The sequence below is a fragment of the Euprymna scolopes genome, chromosome 30 (genome assembly GCF_053919585.1).
Source record: "Euprymna scolopes isolate OS-2025 chromosome 30, ASM5391958v1, whole genome shotgun sequence".
NCBI lineage: Eukaryota > Metazoa > Mollusca > Cephalopoda > Sepiida > Sepiolidae > Euprymna > Euprymna scolopes.
The window spans coordinates 36,523,966-36,544,005 of NC_136511.1; the positions used below are offsets into that span (position 1 = coordinate 36,523,966).

Below are 20,040 nucleotides of genomic sequence, written 5' to 3' on the forward strand. Positions count from 1 at the left end.
ACCTTTTTTTTTTCATACCAAAATAAAAGCCAACTTGTCTAAACGCTCTATCGTATATCATTAATTGAACACAAGTTACTATTTTTTCTCTTTATGGATATGGGTTCATACCTCTTTTGATAAGCGTCATTATAAAATAATCACATGAGATTCGGCCGGAATTGGACTTTCCATCGCAGATTGAATAATCTACTATGTTAAATGTAGAATTTTAATTATTATTATTTACTTAATATGAGTAGTCACACAAGCCATCATCAAAGATTTATCTATGAGAACAACTTGTGGCGTTCTATTATTATTATTATTATTATTATTATTATTATTATTATTATTATTATTATTATTTATTATTATTATTATTATTTATTATTATTATCATTATTTATTATTACTATTATTATTATTATTATTATTATTATTATTATTATTATTATTATTTATTATTATTATTATTTATTATTATTATTATTATTATTTATTATTATTATTATTTATTATTATTATCATTATTTATTATTACTATTATTATTATTACTATTATTATTATTATTATTATTATTATTATTTATTATTATTATTATTATTATTATTATTATTATTATTATTTATTATTACTATTATTATTATTATTATTATTATTATTATTGTTGTTGTTGTTATTATTATTATTATTTATTATTATTATTATTATTATTATTATTATTATTATTATTATTATTATTATTATTATTATTATTTAATTTTTTTATTCACTAGGCGTAGTCACACAGGCCATCATCAAAGATTTATCTATGAGAACAACTTGTGGCGTTCTCTAGAGTCTGAGTGACAACAAGTCTCCCCAGATTTCCAGTACTCTTCACCTCTTTCGATAACATTTGCAACAGAATTTGCGTTATCACAACAGTCTCTTACCATTGATTTTTCATTGGCAGCGACTATTGGTCGGCACTAGAATTTGTGTGGTAATAAGTCTGCACATAGTTGCATTATTCAGGCTACTACAGGATGTTGCAGAAACCCCAGATACTCGAGTCATCGCCGAGATGTACCAGGAAAATGATAAGGAACATGGTGGAGTCCTGGATGAACGAGACCAACACTGTAATCCCTATATTTTGCAGCATGACTCCGCTTCTACACACAAGGCTAAGATAACCCAAGCTTAGCTGCTCAACAATCTTCCTCGCTGAACTTGTCGCCGTCATCCTCTGCAACTCTCTTTATTTCTTCTAGGGCGTAATCAAGGCCAACACCAACAAGCACGATCACAACACTGTCGATTCTTTGAAGGCTATCATCGTGGAAGCAATCAACATTACAGACAAACATACCATAACGAAATCGTTTGATTGAGATGGTTGTCTCAACCTGAGGCGGTTACATTGTGAAAATGTTGTACTTAACTCTAACTATTGCTTTATAAACCGTCGGGTCTCTGCAGATGCAACCTTTGTTTTTATTAACTACTTTTTGTTAAGTGTCGACTTTTGCTGCAAAACCGGATATGCTCTTACATTGTCGGTTGGATCGATGTAACCTCAAACCATTTTCAGATGCATCCTTCGAACCTGTGCAGCTTTTAATTGAATTTAGGAATCTTTATTTCAAACTCTGGCACCTGCACTGAATTTCGAACTGAGCCGATTATTTAATCAATGAGAGTTCATTATTCTTAAACTTTCGAAACTTATTTTATTTAAGTCAAAAAGTTGAAGAACTACGAAGAAGGGATTGTAACGATTTAAATGAGTGGCCATTTGTGCTCTAGAATTTATATTTCTACATAGTCACCACGATTCTCAATGCAATTTTTCCAGCGATGAATGATGGCTGTGTATGGACGTCCAGGGCGCACTTTGTCATATGTGGGTCGTTCCAAAAGTAAAGCCTCCTAATTTTTAACTCAAAAAACTTAAGAGCTGCAACGACGAAAGAAGTACCATTAAAACGAGTGACCTTTCGTGCTCCATATTTTTTCTATGTAGTCACTACCATCCTCTCTAAATGCACTAGGAATTCAATGACGCGTTTCTGCCTTGACGAACGTCTACGACATGGGTTGCCTTCTTAGAGTCTCAGACCGTCAGTATATGCAACAACGAGATAAAACTTTCAGTTATTGTCATAATGCAATTTGCAATCTTCTCTGATCCATAATCCGGAATAAAAAATAGGAAATGGAAAAGAAAAGGACAAAATATTCTAGTAAAAAATATAATAAATTTATAACTTAAAATATTGCAGCATTAAGATATTTTTTTAATTCAATTTATAACATTATGTAATCAAGTCTTAATGCTGCAATATTTTAAGTTATAATTTTTTAATATTTTTTACTTGAATATCTTGTTCTTTTTTTCTAGTTTTAACAACTAGTCCTTTACTTTTTCATGTTTAAGCTTAACCATATTATTTTCCATGCTCGCATTTTTCTATTGCAATATAATATAATATAATATATATATATATATATATATATATATATATATATATATATATATATATATATATATATATATATATATATATATATATATATATGAAATGCGACGGTCTGAAGCATCATTAATATATAAGTAGTGTGTTTAATGGTAAAAATAACTCAAGAAACTATCATTTTGTTGATGTTTTGACGAAGACATCGTCGACGACGGAGTCAATTCTTATAGTGGATAGCGTGTTTTAAACTTTGTAAAAGAAAGCAAGTAAACGGGTTATTTAACGTTCGTTTAATGATTTTAATTCTTGTAATTTTCGATCTTACATGCATGTAATGACCTAGGCAATAAATGAACGTTACGTAGGGCTCAATAATATATCTGCTAGTGACGCCATATTTAATTGTTAGTAAACGTTCGTTTATAAAGCGAAAAACTGCATTCAGAAAATTTTCAGAGCTCAGCCAATCAGAATGGGCGGACTTTGTAGGGAGCCTGTATTATTTATGACTCGGAAATGGGAAATATTATGGTAGGCCTATGTATCTATAAGCCAGTTACGGTTGGTGTAATCACAGAATCTGTACAATATGTAGAATTCGTCTTCGGTGACACTTGGTAGCAGTGGTAGTACTAAATATTTAGATAAAAACAAGGGCTCCTTCCTCTGTAGATGTTGCGATTGTGATAGTGTTGCTCGTAGGATGCAATATAGCATTTTATTATCACGACTGCATGTGTAAAAAATGGTGTTCTAAAGCTACATAAGATAGTGGCGATTAGCCTGGATGCATTGAATTTGTATGTGGCTTCTGTTGTTGCAAACCTACGATACTTTAGTTCAGAAGGAAATTTTTTGCAGTCATTTTATTATATAGGCCAGAAGATATATATATATATATATATATATATATATATATATATATATATATATATATTATTATTATTATTATTATTATATTATATATTATTTATAATTAACGCTTTTCATATCGTGTTAAATTCTGTATTATATCTACTTAGTAATGTATCGTCACCCATCATATGCGCTGCTTCTTGGAGTCGTATTACTCTCCACTGCTTTTGTCTATATTTTTATTTCGTCCCATACAGGTAGATGGTTTTCCGTTTTCCCTTCCAGATATGGTCAGTCATATTCGAATTTTCAATCTTTCCACGTATTATGGCTTTTCAATGTTCTTTCAACCTTAAGTAGACGACATGTTGCACCTTTGCATAGTTTTCCCCATTTACATGGGATCTCAAATATACAGTTCTTAGTCATAGTTTTCGGAGAGTAGAATCGCTCCTGAATACTGTTCTGATGTCATATAAATGTTTTGGATCTGCTCTCTGGATAGTAATAATAATGTGATGCAAAAATTTCCGAGTTCGACAGAAACATTCCCTAGTTCGACAAGGAAGTGCGACAAATGGCCCAATTTTATGAACATAAATATTCTGAGATTTCAATACTGTTTTGATTAGACATTGATACCAGCGGTTTCAAAACTTATGAGAAATTTTGTTCATTTGACAGAAATACCATGTTAATGCCGTTCATCATAAACCATCTTCTGACATATGAAGTATACGTGATCAGTGGTATCGATGGATAATCCATATATTACTGAGTAGTATCACATATAATAAGTATATTATGCGCCTATAAGCGATTTGTGCAAAAATATTTTAAAGGATTTTTTTGTTGCCCATATTATATTTATCTTTGTTTTTTGTTGGTCTGTACGTTCTACTTTTTCTCGATCCGACTGAAATTTTGTATGAACCTTTGTTATGATACGGTTCAGCGAACTAAGTATTATGGCATCCGTTTAGTGAACAGTTAGGGATTAATACAGGTTAGTATTTGAGTTCCACTTTTTCAAAAACTATAGAGCAGATCGGACTAAAACTTTGTACGAACCTTTGTTGTGATCAGGTGCAGCGAACTAAATAGTACGGTATCCGTTTAATTAATAGTTAGAGATTAATAGGGATTAGTATTTAAGTTCCACTTTTCTCGGAAATTATTTTGCCGATCATGTTGAACTTTTCTATGGATCTTTGGTATAATTAGGTGCAGCGAACTAAGTATTATAATATTCGTTCGATGGTTAGTTAGAAGCTAATAGGGATTAGTATTTAATGCAAAAATTAGCACAAATTTAACCGTAATCAGCCATTAATTTGGCATAACGCACTCTTTAATGGAAGGAGTTATAACTTTTGCCTGTTTTTAGCGAGCTAGTGTCCAGTAATAAATCTGAACCCTCCTTCCTCGATTCCCTAGTATATATACCCAACTCCGGTTGGCTTTGGGGATATTGTTATCGCCAAGTGTTGAACGAGGAGTCAGATCTCTCTTGATTTGATCCGTCTGTGTATAAATGTGTGTCTCTTTATCTGAATCTGTTTGAGTTGTGTTCTGTGATTGTGAGGTCGATCGTGTTTGCGACGATGTTTATCACGTAGAACCGACAAGGGTTGAGAGGCACACAAAACAAAATTAAAACGAATCTGATCGAAATCGGCTGATGTTTTCTCGGCCGCCAACTTTGCACAATTCTTTGTTTGAACACGCTAAACACGCCATCCACTGACAAAGTCAACCTTTTTCGGTTTTAGTTTTCTTGTGATGACCTAAAATTGAATTATAGGCATGAAATCATTTCAAACGATAGGAGGGGGGCACATGAGGATTCAACGTACAAAATGCTTTTTATTTGTTTCCTTTTACGGCAGATTCATTTTCAGGGTTATTTATTATCGTTTGTAGTCATTTAGTAAAACGTTTTTCTTAATGTCTTCAAATATTCGTGCTGATGAAGTACGTTTTCTATCTTAATGGATTCCAAATTTTACTACAAATCTATATATCTATAAAAGTGAGAACGTGTGTGAGGACATTTCTCAACCTATATACTCAACGAATTTTTGATCTACAGACTTGAAATTCGGTATATAGGATATTCAGAGACGTGGAAAACTTTTTCATCGGTTTTCATCCGGAAAAACGGCTGCTAAGGAATCAAACTTGAGAAATTGGTACATGGGTGTGATCGGGTTTTTAATCTATTTGCTGTTTCACGAATGCGCACGCGTGAAGAGTTTACATTACAGATTACTTATGTTAAGGACAAGGAGTTTGAAAACACCTTGTCACGTTGGTTTAATGGTTATCGTATTTGACTCAGCTCGAGTATCATTTCTTTTTTTTACTTACAAGAAGTGAACAGGCTAGCAAAAATATAATACTCGCATGAACACGTCCCAGCTTCTTTATTAATTAAAACATAATATTCATGCGTATTTTACGACCGGGCAACGCCGGGTGGCTTGCTAGTAGTTCATAACTGGTAGATTTTGTTTCATACATAAAATCCTAGCGGGTATGTTGTATCAAAGAGGGTCAGGAAATAATGGTAAATAAGTGGTAACTGCAGACTCCACAAAACTGCCAACTTGGAACCTTACATATAAAGAAAGGTTAAGGAGAGATAATGTGTGTGTGTGTGTGTGTGTGTGTGTGTGTGTGTGAGAGAGAGAGAGAGAGAGAGAGGGGGAGATATGAACAGAGAGAGAAAGACGAGCACACAGAAAGTAAAAGAGAGGAAGAGAGAAAGTGAAAGGAAGACAGATATGATTTTCCCCCACTCTCTATCTGTGTTTGAATGAAAACCCAGATTCCATGAACAAATCTTCTTCCCAGAACTGCCCGTCTTTGGAACACTGTTCCACTGGCATGCTTCCCGGTTGAATGCAACATAGTAGCCTTCAAATATAATGTAACCAAGCTCCTGTTAAGCAGGCCTCATAAATAATCAAATAATTATTTCTTGTCTTTTTGTTTCTGGCTTCAGCGTTTTCTGTATTATTCATCCTGACGATGTCTCTCGCTAAAAGACTAATGCTATACATAAAAGACCAAAGTTTTACATAAATGACTAAGGTTTTACATGAAAAATCAACGTTTTATATGAAAGACTAAAGTTTTATATAAAAGACCAAGGTTTTACATAGAAGACAAAGGTTTTATATAAAAAAAAAAATTTAACATAGAAGACCAAGTTTTTATATAAAAGACCAAGTGTTTTCATAGAAGGCCAAGGTTTTATATAAATGATCAAAGTGTCACATGAAAGACGAGAGTTTATATAAAAGACAAACATTTTACATAAAAGACTAACGTTTTATTTATAAGGCAAAGGTTTTTCATAAAGTCCCAGGTTTTACATAGAAGATAAAGGGGCTATATAAAGACAACAGTTTTACATAGAAAAACAAAGTTTTTTTTTATATAAGACTAAGATTTACATAAAAGACCAAGATTTCATATTAATTTTCAAAGTTTTACATAAAATACCAAGTTTTACATAGAAGACCAAGTTTTCATAAAAGACTAAGGTTTTATATAAAAAATATATATAAAAGACTAAGATTTATATAAAAGTTCAAGGTTTTAAATAAAAAACCAAGGTTCATATAAAAGACCAATGTTTTACATAGGACACCAAGGTTTATATAAGAGACAAAGGTTTTACGTCAAAGACCAAAGTTTTGCATAAAAGACCAAGATTTCATATAAAAGACCAAGGTTTTAATTAATAGACGAAGGTTTTACATAGACCAAAGTTTTACATAAAAGGTTAAAGGTTTAACATAAAGGCCAAGTTTTTACATGAAAAATCAAAGTTTTACATAAAAGACCAAGGTTTATTTTGAAGAACTTGATTTTACATTGAAGACGAAATTTTACATAGTAAAATACTAAAGTTATACATAAAAGGCAAAGCTTTTACTCAAAAACTAAATTTTACTTTAAAACCAATGTCTTACAAAAAGAGCACAATGTTTTACATGAAAGATAAAGATTTTACATGAAAGTTCAAGGTTTTACATAATAGAGCAAAGTTTTACATAAAAGACCAATATTTTATATAAAAGGCCATGGATTTACATAAAAGACCAAGTTTTACATAAAACTATCAAAGTTTTAATAAACACAATAGTTTTACATAAAAGAGGAAGGTTTTACATAAAAGACAAAGGTTTTATATGAAAGACCATGGTTTTACATTAAAGATTTTTTTTTTTTATAAAAGACCAAGGTTTTATATTAAAGACCATGGTTTTACATAAAAGACTAACGCTTTATATAAAAGACCAAGGTTTTACATTAAAGATTAATTTTTTTCATAAAAGACCAAGGTTTTACATAAAAGACTGAGATTTTTTATAAAAGATCAAGGTTTTCATAAAAGGCCGAGGTCTTACATGGAAAATCAAAGTTTTACGTAAAAGACCAAAGTGTTATATAAATGACTATGGTTTTACATAAAGACCAAGTTTTACATAAAAGACCAAGGTTTTATATAATTGACCAAGGGTTTATATAAAACATCAAGGTTTTATATTAAAGATCATGGTTTTGCATAAAAGACCAAGGTTTTACATAAAAGACAAAAGTTTTATATAAAAGACCAAGGCTTTACATAAAATACTAAGGCTTTATATAAAATACTAAGTCTATACCTGGAATGTTGGTTGTACAAGCATTTATAGATGATATTATTTTACAGAGTAAAACCATCAAAATAATAAACCTATTTCTGCAATAAAAATTGCAACTATAAATTAGAGGAATCAAAATATTCTGCTTAATAAGAGAAAATAGAAAGAATTTAACTGTAGATATAGAAATACAAGTTTTACAAGGGAGTTATCACTTATCAAGGTCCACAGGCTAATCGAGGATAAGGCCTAATGAATGTAGGGTTGCAGCGTAGTAACCGATAATTGTGTAAGTTGAATAGAATTTGATTAATGTACAGTTTAACAAGAACTTGTTTACATAAGACTTGAAGGCTTCCATACTGTAGTCGACCGAGAAGCAGACCAACGGAACAGTGTTACAAAGGCGAACAGTTCTAGGAAAGAAGCTTTGTTTGTGGAATCTGCGTTTAGATTAAGGCACAGATAAAGAGTGGGGAAAATTGTTGATAGTGGTTGTAGCTAGTCGATAGTTTTTTATGAAGATTTTATAAAGGGCATAGTTTGGAGCTCATACGAACACTTGCCATGAAAATAAAGACAGAGCAGTAACATGCTCGCGATGTCTCTTCCATAAGAAAATAAGTTGCATATGAGAAAAAATGGCATCACCATTACATAAGGTTACATAAACATATAGATATTTATGGAACGTTTTTCTATACCAATGGTGATTCAGGCTTTTATTTGTCCCGAATGTTTCATATTTTATGAAATCAAGTTGATGAGTATTCGATTTGGTTCCATATATTCAACAATAAACAAGACCTTCATATCTGTTATATTTTAAGGATCCAAACAAATGTTTGTCTCTTTAACCCCTAATAAAGATAATAAAGTAGATTTTACATGAGATAAAAAATATATTATTTAGAGTGTACTGCTCTACTTATACGGTGCACATGCATGAGTATTTTGTAAGACTACTATTCATTTACTAAAACCCCGTTGTATATATATATCTAATATATATGTCTGTCTGTCTCCATATTTTCAAACTCTATCTCTTCCGAAACTAAAAGTTGTAGAGCGACGCTAGAGGCCTCCAATGATTGAATTTTTTATAGATCGTTCTTTAATGGGTCTTTAACGGGTTAAAATAGTTTTTAAGGGGTCAAAAATGGGTCACAATTGAAATAATCGTTATACATTTTGTACATTCATCTTATTTTATTTTTAATCAGTTAATATGCGTGTCACGTTGGTACAGTGGAACGTCACAAGCTTTGAATGCTACAGTTTAGCTTTCGGCTTCGACTCTAGTTGATAGCATCCAAATACTTTTTGTGTGTGTGTGTGTGTAGTTAAAGTCCTAGCTTCCTATATAGGAGAAAATAATTCCTGGTTTGTGGAACTTCTGGAATTTTTCCTAGCCTTTTTATCGCTAGTTTACTTGAATATAGCATGGGTGCGCAGTGTTTTGCCCCTTTTAAGTGTGGGGAGGTGACAATTTTCATCTTAGTTTGCAAGAAAAAATAAACAAAAATATACATAACTAAAACAAATAGAAAGACACAGTTATAACGAGGGACCATAGTACATTTGTTAGGAGTTAAGATGTGGTTTAAAAAAAAAAAAAAAAATTTAGTACTTAGCTCGTTCCGGTTTGCTTGGCCAAATGACAATATGGCAATGTCTTTTTTACTTTTGAAATCACGACTCTATAATAATATATACGAAATTTGGACAATTAAAATATCATATTTAAGCGTATTTTACGACCGGGCAAAGCCGGACGCCTTCCACCCACTAGTTTATATATATATATATATATATATAGTCATCCACATACAGTATTGTTCCGTTGCATCACAACTCATCAGTGCAGCTAGACTACTACCTTTCCCTAGCCGGAGATCGAACCTACAACCCTCGCCGCATTGATAGTCTGTAGTTCCATTCACCGGCCCATGGGATCGGTGATATATATATATATAGTTTAAAAAAGATTGAGCTCTGTGGTCCGTACCAAATTACTCAGCCAATTTTTGGTCTAAACATTTGAAATTTTACATAAAATGTATTCAGACATAGGGTAAGCATTTTAATCGGTTTTGCCAGAAAAATTGGCTGCCAAGGGGTAAAAATTCCAAAGATTTAACCTTTGCAGTCTCTAGCAAACTATTCAGCCAATGTTGAGTCTAAACATTTGAAATTTTACATAAAGTCTATTCAGACATGCGGCAAGCTTTTAAATCAGTTTTTGTGCGAAAATTTGGCTACCAAGAAGTCAAAGTTGAAAGAGTGGACCTTTGCAAACTCTACCAAACTTCTCCACCAATTTTGGGTCTAAACACTTAAAATTTTAGATGTAGGTTACCTGGGCATGAGTCAAACGTTTTAATATATATATATATATATATATATATATATATATATATATATATATATATATATATATATATGCACATAAAGTTATGAACAGTACCTAGGGCCCGAGCAAAGCTGGGCTAAACTGCTAGTATATATATATATATATATATATATATATATATATATATATATATATATATATATATATGTAAGCTTAGAATATTTTATACAAAACATAACAATGGAAAAAAGAAATAAAATAAAAAATTAATTAAATTATGTTTAAATTCTTAGAGATGCTAAGTAAAAATTCACAATTTCAAAAGGGGAATTTAACTAATTAGCACTTAAAAAACAGGAAGCATCAACTTAAATGTGAAATAGAATACGCCGATCACACACACGCGTGTGCGCATACGCACACACACACACACACACACACACACACACACACACGCGGAATCTTCCACGTTTCATTCTCGTAGCGGATTGTCGGATATAATTTATTTTAGCCTAATGATTTCTTTAAAGATTTTGTGTAGCTTAATTGTCATATATTTTCATAATTTACTACCTGACTCTAATCACGTATTGAGCACTGTTGAAATAAATACTGAAAATCGATACATAAAAATTATATCTCCGTTTATGCACCTATGTACGCGCACACATACACACGCACGCACGCACGCACGCACGCACGCATACAGATACGCATTACTATCCTTAATAGTTAAAATAGATATAAAAACATATTTCACTCTTTCTTTCTCTCTCTCTCTCTCTCTCTCTCTCTCTCTCTCTTTACATAATAAAGTATATACATGCTTACACATCTGAAGAAATTCAGACACACGGTCACACACACATATATATGTGCATACATACATACATACATACATACATGTATAAATAGATACATACATACATGTATAAATATATACATACATACATACATATATGCAGACATACGTATATACATACATACATATATACATACATACATACATAATACATAAAGATGTACAATGGAAGACACAGAGCGAAATAACGAAACGGATACTGAGACACGTAAAACCACTGTTCATCTGTGTCAAGGCATCACGTGATCCGGTATCGAATTAAGTCGAACGGTTGAATTCCAGATGTTCAATTGATCAGCCTGGCTCCTATAAGTACCGCGTCGAGTTGATTCTTCGCCAGAACCATTTGGCAAGACCCAGGTTGAACAACCATGGGGGGTTCAAAAAAACTTGTCTTCATACTGGCAGCCGTGGTAAGAATTATTGCATCCATTTTTTTTTCTTTCCTTTACAGTTTCATCAGTCTTTCACGCTTACGTTTAAAATAACAAATTCGTCAACAAGTCATACTTAAGTTTTAAATGATATTTCCCTGAACACTGCACTTTATTTTGAAATAACATTTTCGTAAATTTTGGACACATAAGTTTTAAATAGCATTTTGGTGAACCTGCCACACTTAAAACTGAATTATTTTCGACAACCTATTGCTCATAAATTTGAAATAGAATTTTCGCCAACCTATTGCTCATAAATTTGAAATAGAATTTTCGCCAACCTATTGCTCATAAATTTGAAATAGAATTTTCGCCAACCTATTGCTCATAAATTTGAAATAGAATTTTCGCCAACCTATTGCTCATAAATTTGAAATAGAATTTTCGCCAACCTATTGCTCATAAATTTGAAATAGAATTTTCGCCAACCTATTGCTCATAAATTTGAAATAGAATTTTCGCCAACCTATTGCTCATAAATTTGAAATAGAATTTTCGCCAACCTATTGCTCATAAATTTGAAATAGAATTTTCGCCAACCTATTGCTCATAAATTTGAAATAGAATTTTCGCCAACCTATTGCTCATAAATTTGAAATAGAATTTTCGCCAACCTATTGCTCATAAATTTGAAATAGAATTTTTGCCAACCTATTGCTCATAAATTTGAAATAGAATTTTTGCCAACCTATTGCTCATAAATTTGAAATAGAATTTTCGCCAACCTATTGCTCATAAATTTGAAATAGAATTTTCGCCAACCTATTGCTCATAAATTTGAAATAGAATTTTCGCCAACCTATTGCTCATAAATTTGAAATAGAATTTTCGCCAACCTATTGCTCATAAATTTGAAATAGAATTTTCGCCAACCTATTGCTCATAAATTTGAAATAGAATTTTCGCCAACCTATTGCTCATAAATTTGAAATAGAATTTTCGCCAACCTATTGCTCATAAATTTGAAATAGAATTTTCGTAAACTTGTTACACCTTAAGTTGAAATATTATTTTTGTCGGTCTATATTTCAAACGTTTGAAATCGAATTTTTGGTCAGTTCTTAACGTTTACGTTTAAAATAGCATTTTTGCTTGTCTTTCAAACGCTTGAAATAACATTTTCGTTGCTAAATGCACCTTCCTGGCTGAATCGACGAAAGCGCCATTCGGCACCAAAATCGACAGTCGACATCAGTCTTATAATGTTGATTGTAGTATATTGCTGTTTCCCTGTTGATTGCGGTATATTGCTAGTCATGTGGAGTCCTAGGAGGTCCATTCTCTCTTTGAGCCGGAAATTAGTTCATTGCTAATCGCCTAACGCGCCCCTATCGGGAATGCCAACGCAACTGCCGATGCATATTTTGCACGCCGGAGTGCTTCTCTTCAAGGACGCTGGCTTTTCAACCATACTTTACTGACCCTTGTGTCATATCTCCCCCCGCCCCCGTAGAGGGCGAATAAATATGTTCAGTGATGATAAAGCAAATAACACATCTCAGTATTTTAGGTAAATGTTTACTTTAACGACAACTCAACACTCACCTTTAAAATTGACGACTTTTATAGATTTTCGGGTCTGCTGGAAACGAATATCACATTCAAATTTGAGGACAGACAAGTAGTTTTCCGGATATTAACACATTTTTCTCAATGTATTATTTAATGAATGTTAGCGGCGGTTGCCATTCTTAACATGGGGAGGAGAGGGTGTTGTAACACGCACGCGCATTATTACTTGTTCAGTTGGGCAAAACATAGTCGCCAGTGAAAAACATAATGGATTATACTGGATAATAAAGGTCTTAATATCCAGAAAAACAACTGGTTTAGCCAAAATTGAAATGTGATATTCGTTTTCTGCATACTCGAAAACCTTTCAAAGCCGTCAATTTAACTGTGAATATTGAGTTGCTGTTAAAATTAAAAAATAAAATAGCGTATTTTATGCTAGAAAAGATTCGAACTTGCATCCTCTCCATCTAAATCGCCAACCAACTCTGACTAAATAATCAAAATATGTTGGTCTTCTCGACAGAATTATGTTACAATCGTTTGCCATGGGAAATACTATGACAACAGGCTCCGCCACGCGCAACTTTCTTGGTCTATTATTATGCGCTAAACCGGAGACCATCGTGAATTGACTGGGCTTTGCGGGCACCTCGACATTCGTGAAAATGACTTGAGCTTGCTCTTGGTCTGCCAAGCCAGTAGGATATTCAATGAAATTTCTTGATATTTGCATATTTATTCTGAAAAAAAAAAACAGAAAATTTTATTATCTATAAAACTAATTTATATTTCTATATTAATAAAATTATTTGTAAAAATTTTGTTTAAAACTATAAATGAACTTTTAAAATATGTGACTAATTGAACGTTTTTTTTGTTTTTTTTGCAGTCTTGTCTTCTGTTGTTGAGTACCACAGATGGTGAGTTATATTTTAGTTTCTCTTTCTCCCTATCTCTTTTCTAACCTATCTTTATATTTTCTTACCATTTTATTACATTTTCACCCCAAACAAGGCACAATGCCGCTTTGATGTAGGAGGCTACTATCTGAGACATAATTTGCAGGGTTACTATGTAGGGAGTTAAGTAGCAAGATGTCTGTTCACATTACACGCGAACTTCTGTATCTCAGCACAGTGAGAAAAGTAAGGAATTCCAAAGTCTAGCAGTTTTGGGAAAGAAACTACGACTTGTCGGGGTTATTTACGTCGAGGGGATACAAGGGCTTATAGTTCATTTTTTTTTTTTTTACACAATGATCACCACTTATCAAGGCCCGGAAGCCACTCAGGGATAAGGGTTATTGCAAGTACATTACGTTAGTGTGGAGATTTGATGAAGTGTTTACTTAAGGGGGCGGTTCATTAGGAATTTGTTAACATTGGACTTGAACACATCCAAGTTGTAGTCTGATGGAAAGCAGGCAGACGGAACAGAGTTCCACAGGCGTGCAGTTCTAAGAAAGAAGCTTGGTTCATGGAATCCACGTTTTGATTTAGGCACAGATATAGAGTGGGGGAAATTTTTCACAGTGGATTCAGCTAGACGGGTGTTTTTCGTGAAAGATTGGCGAGGGGGGACCAGAGATTGGAGTTCAGACGATCACCTGCCATGGAAATAACGATAAAACAAGGATACAGCATCTACCATTTAAATACTTGTAAAACAGGCACAGGGATGCAGCATTTCGTTGATGAGATGTTGAAGCCCAGTTGACAGTTCGGGACCTATTATGCTGGTGACTCTCTTTTGAACCTTGTCCAGGAGTGAGAGACTAGTAGATAGATGGACCAGTCCAAATGTGGCATCCATTTCTCTCTCTCCCTTCCTCTAACCGCTTCTCTTTCTCCTATTTCCCTCTTGCGAAATTTCTTTGCTTTTTTTCCCTCTTTATTAAAATATCAGTCATAAATGAAACATACAAATGTCCCCTGATTAACTCCCCCTCCTTTAATTTTTTTAACACTCCATCTCACCCTATCCTTCGTTCTTTCACTCCTATTCTAATTCTTTCCCATTTTTCTCTCCCCCTTCAACTATCTCCCATACTTTCACTATTTACTCAATATTTTTTCTCCTTCCTCTTTCTTTTACTCGATCATTTTTTTCTCTGGGTTACTCCCTTCTACCAGATCAGGCTGTTTGAAAATATTGGTTTTCTGACCTAAAATGCGCCAAACACTGATCTTTAAGCATTTATATGTATACACATAATATAATTTCATCAAAATAAGATATATTTGAAAAATTAAAAGTGGTTCAGCCTCCAAAGTTTCCTTAGGTTAGAAGGGGCTAAGGAAATCGGAACTACTTCCAGTGTCCTTCCCAGAAAATTCTTTCTCTCTTTCTCTATCTATAGATAGAATATATATATTAAGATTTTAAAGGTATATGCCCTCATGGCTACCTAAAATGTGCTCTTAGAAATTCTAGAATACTTTTCTTGTCATTCTTTGTCAAATTTGCATAAGTATGCACTTTTAGATCTTATGTAGTCTTTAATAATTTATTTTTGTATATATATATATATATATATATATATATATATATCGTGTGTGTGTGTGTGTGTGTGTGTAACGTTGTTTTTCTCTCTATAATATCGATATTGAAAGCCTACTTTTTCTATTAAAAAATTATTAAAACAAACTTTTTAATATACCTTATTGTCTTATTGTCCCCCCCATTTTTTTTTGCAAAACCAAATCATGTTCTGCAAAGCCAAAAGCGAAAGCACCAGTTTTCCTCTATAAAACAGCCAAATCAACTGATGTGAATAAATATTTAAAGATATAAAGAACTTGAAGCGTAAAACTTTTATCAAAATTATTGGATTCGATAGAAAATCAACTAAAAAAGGTTGATATGCCAATCAAAACAAAGCAACATAGCATCCATCCACCTTTCTCTCTTTTTCTCCATCCCCTTCCATCTCTTAGTATCTGCCTTTAAGCATATTTTTAAACTATTAAAAATGTTAAAAATATAACAATGACCACCACTTATATCAAAAGGAATTTCATTGGTTTATACCCGGAAACCTACTTATTTGTGGAAAATTTGGATGCGATATTCGTTTTCAGCATACCCGAAAATTTTTAAATGTTATCATTTAAAGGAAAATGTTAACGTGGGAACCAAGTAAAAATTTACTAAAATGAAAATTTGGTTCGTCAATTTTATTCTAAAACAGCCTCATTATATTTGATGGTTGATATTATTATCATGTATTTTATGGTTACTTGACCAAAGTTGATCAGATGTTAAATGTTTTCAATATACCTTTATTTGTTGGATCTAAATAGCATTTAAGCTGACAAACCAAACCTTCATTCTGACTAGCTAACTTTCATTTGTAATTGTTGTACCATGCTATTTGTAATAGATTATTTAAAAATATATATTTAATTCTATTCGGTAGTTTTTTTTTTAGAATGTTGAAATTCGTTCATTAAAATCCCCTTTTTTAGTAAGAGTTATCTTCCTTACTTTTTTTTCGTTCGATTTCGTTTCTTTGTCATCAAATATTTATATTAAAGATATGTGCTTAATGTTTTCTTATATAAAAAAAGCCACCCTAAATCTTCATCCTTTTTTTACTCTTTCATAATCGCTCAACACCATCCAGCTTGTCGATGCACTAAATATAATCTTTAACTACCTTAAATATATTATCAACTTATATTTTTATAACTTATATATTTCACATGTCCTTATATACGCTTGCACCCTTATTAAAGACTTAGCTTGATTGGTACTTGCTAGACTGAACGTTGCTTAACTTTGGTAATCTAACAAGAAACGGTGTTTAAAGTTTACACTTTATAAAATATACAATATATTTTCATTGTACACATAAACCTAACTACAACATATACATTAAATTTCTCTTTAAATCCGATGTCTTCGCCCAGTCTCGAAAGACAAAGGATACCCTCGTAGGGGCAGCTGCGCGTGTAATTGTGAGGCAATGATTGCGCAATTCGCAACCACACCTCTTCTGAATCGGCACTGCTTGAGTCCAGTGGCAAGGAGAAATCCAGGACGACTGGAAAAACAATGCCGAGATAAGCGGAGAGCACATACAGCACCTGAAAGTCCCAAATGGTATACCATTTATTACTGACCAGGTTCAATGTTGCTTAATTTCGGTGATCCAGCGGGAACTGGTGTCAACGTGATTATGCCGTCTCTTTAAATGAAACAAAAATATATTTTCAACTTTCATATAGTTCATGATCCACATATCCGTTTTTTTCCCCCTTTATTTATGACATTGTTTTTCTTTAAATTAAAATGTCTTTTATTTTTACAGACAAATTTATGTGCAAAAATATAAGCCCACATAAAAAAAAATATTTTAAAATCTTTTTATATTAAAAATATGTGCGTGATGCTTTCTTATAAAAATGAAAGCTACCCTAAATATTCATCAGTTTTTTTTGTTTTTTTTTTGCAGGCAAATTTATGCGTAAAAATGTCGACCAACTGACGCCGAGTGAGATTCTTGAACTGCAAGTAGCTTTACGCAGTATGCAAGACGATGAAGGACCAACAGGTTACCAAGCCATATCTGCCTACCACGGAGAACCAGCTGATTGTAAAGCTGCTGATGGTTCAACTATTGTGTGCTGTCTGCATGGTATGCCTACCTTCCCGATGTGGCATAGGCTCTACATGGTGCAGTTCGAACAAGCAATGGCCGCTCACGGTTCAAAACTTGGTGTCCCTTATTGGGATTGGACCCGACCCATGACACATCTTCCAGAACTCGTACAACATCCACTGTTTATTGACCCAAGTGGTAAAAAGGCAAAGAAGAATGTCTTCTATTCTGGCGAGATCAAATTTGAAAATAAAGTCACGGCGAGAGCTGTTGACGATAGATTATATGAAGCTTCTCAAAAAGGACATCAGAATTTTCTTTTAGAAGGAGTGCTCAACGCTTTGGAATACGAAGATTTCTGTCATTTCGAAGTCCAGTTTGAGGTAGCCCATAACCCCATCCACTATTTGGTCGGAGGTCGTATAAAGCACTCTATGTCCAGTCTGGAATATACATCTTATGACCCACTCTTCTTCTTGCATCATTCCAATGTTGAACGACAATTTGCTTTGTGGCAGGCCCTTCAAAAACACCGAGGTCTTTCACCGCAAGCCAATTGTGGATTGAACCTTTTCCATAAACCAATGGAACCGTTTGGTCGTGAGACAAATCCGATCGCTCTCACCAAGGACAACGCCAAACCTAGCAACGTGTTCGCATACGATCATTTGGAATATGAATATGATGATTTGACTTTAAATGGAATGAGCATCGCAGAACTGGATAATTTACTGAAACAACGCAAATCTAAAGCGAGAGTGTTTGCTAATTTCAGATTAGGAGGAATCAAAACATCTGCCAATGTACGAATCAATATTTGCATTCCAAACAAAGATGGCCGACACAGTGACAACTGCGACAATTATGCCGGTGAATTCTTCATTCTTGGCGGCAGACATGAGATGCCATGGCATTTTGCTTATCCTTATCTGTTTGAAATTACTAACAAAGTCCATTCGTTGGGATTGCCCTTGGATGGGGACTTCTACGTCCATGCTACTGTAAGTGCGATTAATGGAACCATGCTGTCAGATGATATTCTTCCAAGTCCAACTGTTTCGTACATCCCGGCTAAGGACTACCATGATCGTAAGTTGATTTTGTTTAGTTGATTTTAATCGAAAACTGGTTTTATTTCCCGACTCTGAAGACGGGAAATGTGTCTTAATTTTTTTTCATATGAAATTAGTAGGGATATCCGACATTACTCGGATTAAATGAGGATTGCTACTATGGACTTCTTTCACTATACTCGCAACCCAATGTATTATTTTCTTTGTTCTTACTATTCTCACCTCATCTCGCTCCCTAATTCCTAAAACTGGAATGTAGGTAAACTCATAGAATTAGTGTGTAATACATATGCTTTAAATTTCATTTCAATCGGACATACACATTTGATGCATTTAGGGTTACTGTTCCTGTGCGTCATTTAGAGACGGACGCACGTATATATACGTCGCATGCAAAGTAACTTAGAGATTTGGGTCCACTTCCATTGTCTTTCCCGGATTATTATATGTATACACATAATATAATTTCATCAAAATAAGATATATTTGAAAAATTAAAAGTGTTTCAGCCTCCAAAGTTTCCTTAGGTTAGAAGGGGCTAAGGAAATCGGAACTAATTCCAGTGTCCTTCCCAGAAAATTCTTTCTCTCTTTCTCTCTCTCTCTCTCTCTCTCTCTCTCTATATATATATATATATATATATATATATATATATATATATATATATATATATATATATATATATAGGATTGATATGTAGTTTGCTTGAAGCATTGTGTGGGATAGGTGTGTAAAAGACATTTAGAAGGCTGTCACAATACGAGGAATGAATTATAGTCGCTGTTGGTAAGAGGAGACGAGAAGAAGTGGCGATTTACAAATCAATAAGTACATACATATATATTTATTTTTATATATATTTATTCAGTTGTATGGTAAAATGTCTTACTTGTAAGCCTATGCGACGTATTCCATTATTAATTTCGGGAAAAAAGCATGCTTTCAATCGACCTGTTACGCACACCATTTGAAAAGGGAAAATTTTTCCGAAATTAATAATGGAATACGTCGCATAGGCTTACAAGTAAGACATTTTACCATACAACTGAATAAATAAATATATATATATATATATATATATATATATATATATATATATAAGATATATATATATGTACTTATTGATTTGTAAATCGCCACTTCTTCTCGTCTCCTCTTACCAACAGCGACTATAATTCATTCCTCGCATTGTGACAGCCTTCTAAATCTCTTTTACACACATATATATATAAATTTAGT

At 33.0% G+C, this 20,040-nt stretch overlaps 1 protein-coding gene across 1 annotated transcript in view; it reads left to right on the forward strand.

Annotated features, from left to right (window-relative positions):
- Positions 1 to 11,544: 11,544 nt before the first annotated feature.
- The window catches only part of LOC145254506 (hemocyanin G-type, units Oda to Odg-like), a 43,578-nt gene continuing 35,082 nt past the window's right edge, over positions 11,545 to 20,040 (forward strand). The window contains exons 1-3 of the mRNA XM_080113032.1: positions 11,545 to 11,586; positions 14,015 to 14,045; positions 17,582 to 18,817. Coding sequence (XP_079969158.1) covers positions 11,545 to 11,586; positions 14,015 to 14,045; positions 17,582 to 18,817 — 1,309 coding nt within the window. The remainder of the gene's footprint in view (positions 11,587 to 14,014; positions 14,046 to 17,581; positions 18,818 to 20,040) is intronic.